The sequence below is a fragment of the Ceratina calcarata genome, unplaced genomic scaffold (assembly GCF_001652005.2).
Source record: "Ceratina calcarata isolate Rehan_Ccalc_2016 unplaced genomic scaffold, ASM165200v1 scaffold39.2, whole genome shotgun sequence".
Lineage (NCBI taxonomy): Eukaryota > Metazoa > Arthropoda > Insecta > Hymenoptera > Apidae > Ceratina > Ceratina calcarata.
Window position 1 is genome coordinate 2,036,722 of NW_017162322.1, and position 3,250 is coordinate 2,039,971.

Genomic DNA, 3,250 nt, shown 5'->3' on the forward strand with positions numbered 1-3,250 from the left:
CCGTGCTTGCTTTACAGATCATTTTATCTTATCAACAAAACAATTTTTAACCGAAAAAATATAATGGGATATTAATAAAATATATTAGCACTCTTTTAACTGAACGAAATTCAAGTATAACAGAATGCAGATCAGTTTTTAATACTTTTCATCTTCCAACAATATTTTTCTTATAATATAATAATTTATCGAATATATTTGTAATGGTGTTATTATTCTTTACAGGGTGACAGTGGTGGTCCACTGCACGTGAAAGGAACGTTCGGACACTTAGAAGTAATAGGTAAGAATTGTTATTAATTATTCAATAAAATAATACAATAATTAATATTATTTATAGGAATAGAAGGTTTAGAAATGTTTCTTTAAATTTAAGTTTTCTCTGTTTAGGTATTATTTCATGGGGCCGCGGTTGCGCAAGGCCAAACTTCCCAGGCATCTACACGAAATTAACGAATTACCTTGGATGGTTAAAAGATCACTTAGACGATGAATGTGTATGTCCGCCACCTCGTCGAGAATAATTTCCTCCTAATAATTGCTACTTAAGTCTATATCGTTTAGTGAACACACATTTCTTTTACACAGTTACTTAGAATTTAACTTTAATTAAATTAAGACTTCGACAGTATGATCAGTATTAAGATACGATGCACGGTCAACTGATTTCCGCAAAATATTTGCACTTTTTACAAAAGACAGTTAATAGTCTTGGTCCATGTACAAGCCATCGTAGCGTATTATTAAGTTACTGCGATTGTTCATACGATCGCAAGTAGTTGAGGTGATCTAGTCCAGCGTATACTATAATTTATACAAGTTCCGATTTTCTGTGATGTGTTTCCTGTACAAAAACACTTGTTGAATAAAGAGTACGTTTAGTAGTATATATTAAAAAGTGATATGATTCTTTTTCCTGCATAACGAGATTTGATTATTCCTTCTATTCATTAATTTCATTTTATTAAACTACAGTCCGTTTGAATTACATTTTATAAAATGATCTTCACTTTATCACGTGTCTCCATAGAATATGATCAAGCAGTTGATCTCAGTTCATATTTTATCTAGCGGAATTCAAATAGTAGATTTTTTGACGAAGTTATTAAAAAAGACCGAGCAAACCGGTAAAAACTAACGGTTGCCGAAAAAAGGGCAGACTGTCACTGCAAGATGTTAGATAAACGACGGTTCACGATCAAGATGAACAGGCAATATCTGAAACCGGGTCAGTAGCGAGGAACGATTTGCTTTCAACGATGAATGTGGGTTAGTGAAACCTCCAGACCGTTACCAACGGCTCCTGATTCCTCCCGAATTGAGACAGAAATAGCAATCTCTCAGATCTATCAAATAACGATTATTTGGACATCGTGGCCAATTTTTTTCAAAAAGTTTTAGAAACAGACAACAATCGGTTCCATTCGAAGGTATTAACTTGAGGCTGACATGAAACAATCTCAGTAACTGAAGTTTAAACGTGACACTAAATTCATAGAGTATCATTTGTACCAGAGAAGTAATTTAACTTGAAGAAGAAGTTTAATAGAAATATTTCTCGGAAGATGGTTAATAACAATTCCTGGGGAGGGAAACTGTGATTGCAGCGCGTCGTGGGGAGCACGCGGTGAACAGAGGGCACATACGAAATAGTTGTAAAACTCTGACGGCACGAGCAACTTTTTTAATAACATCCCCCCGCATGATAAAGCCGCGCCAATCTCATTTGTCAAAGCCTTGGACGCGCGTCCACGTCGATGTCCGTTCCGGCGGCCACTAAAAGAGAAATTTTTTGAAAGGACAACTCTCTTCTTTCCTCATTAGCTCGGGTGGGGCAATCGTGCGCGGAGAATAAAAGTAGTGCGGTCTCGACGGTGGGAAGAGATTCTTACCGCAAACCAGGAAAACATTTGGAAAATATTAGATCAACGTATGCATTTAGAAATCGTTACTTCCACTCAGCAAACTTTTTTGCATCTGCTTGGAAATTATTTAAAGAGTTGTAACTTTTAATAGCCTGTTTAAGAGCAATTGTACTCAATATTCGATCTTCTTTCTCTGGAAATAATTTTAAGTTCAACGTTAAATGCTGTGAAATGATTAAAAAGCTATAATGTCCTATTTAATCAATGAAGTTTTGAATATGTATTCAAATTCGTGGCGTGTCATGTATAAAAGATTAGGAGAAACTGTTATACAGTTGGATTAGGAAAAGTATGCGATAGTAACAGTTCATTTTATAATTTCGTATAAATTCTATATATCTTTGAAACATTTCTTCCAAAAAATTAGAAAACTTATGCAATTTAAAATTATTTACAGAAACAAGAATTTAAAGTTTCCCTTTCGCAGGTGAAATTGAATTAAAGGAAGATAACACTTGGAAATGTAGAAAAAATACGAAGACTAAGCTAGAACGTGTTTGAAGATCAGTCGAGCGGTTTTATCAGTTTCTCTGGAAATTCCAGGATCGGTAATTAAGTAGCGTTGAGGGAACCGGTTCGAGGAATGATTTGGCGGGTCGCGTGACACGAATCGTCCACGTCCATCTTGCCAATTTCGAAACGAGAGAGGATCATGTGCGATCGACGCCGCATACTGAATGGGAAGAGCAACAGGACATAGTGAAAGAACTTTCTTCGCCGGGCGTCGAACGACTCGGCTGGGTCTCGGCTTGGTCAGTCTGCCGTCTTCGTGGAAGCGCGGTGAAAGCGTCTGCACCAGGTCTCCTGCAGCCTCTCGAGAGATCACCATGCTCAAAAAGTGAGGATAAGGAATCGTGACAGTAGAACACAGTGGACGGTGCGACACCTGCGAGCGAGTAGAATGCGCGATCATGGAAAATTCATCCAGTGTTTAGGAAGCTTCCAGCCGACGAATGGGGGAGACGTTCGACTATTGTGACGTTTCATTATTAATCGGGAAATGTATCGACGCACCGTGTCACGACAGATCTGGACCCTCGGTTCGATCTTGTTGCTCGTTGCTCACGCTGTCTGCCTCGACGTCAGATTGCTGCAAAACGACTCGTTGACTACGGATTACAGTGTAAGTAACCCGTCGGACCCAACGTTTGTGACATTCGATCAGTGTTAGAAATTTATTGTAATTGAGTAAACCAGTGCTAAGTTATTATATACTGCATCTCTTTAGTTATTCTAATACTTTTGCGACAGTTCGTTACTCCAAATCACATTTGCCTGCGTAACATACAATTTGTTTGTATAAATAGATTTAAAGAAGACAAGCC

The 3,250-nt window shown here is 37.8% G+C and overlaps 2 protein-coding genes across 2 annotated transcripts in view; both read left to right on the plus strand.

The window, feature by feature from the left end:
* The window catches only part of LOC108626024 (plasma kallikrein-like), a 2,736-nt gene extending 1,888 nt beyond the window's left edge, over positions 1-848 (plus strand). The window contains exons 6-7 of the mRNA XM_026814439.1: positions 226-283; positions 391-848. Coding sequence (XP_026670240.1) covers positions 226-283; positions 391-524 — 192 coding nt within the window. The 3' untranslated portion in view covers positions 525-848. The remainder of the gene's footprint in view (positions 1-225; positions 284-390) is intronic.
* Positions 849-2,925: 2,077 nt separating this feature from the next.
* LOC108626025 (trypsin-1-like) overlaps positions 2,926-3,250 on the plus strand; it is a 3,625-nt gene continuing 3,300 nt past the window's right edge. Inside the window, exon 1 of the mRNA XM_026814440.1 lies at positions 2,926-3,052. Coding sequence (XP_026670241.1) covers positions 2,926-3,052 — 127 coding nt within the window. The remainder of the gene's footprint in view (positions 3,053-3,250) is intronic.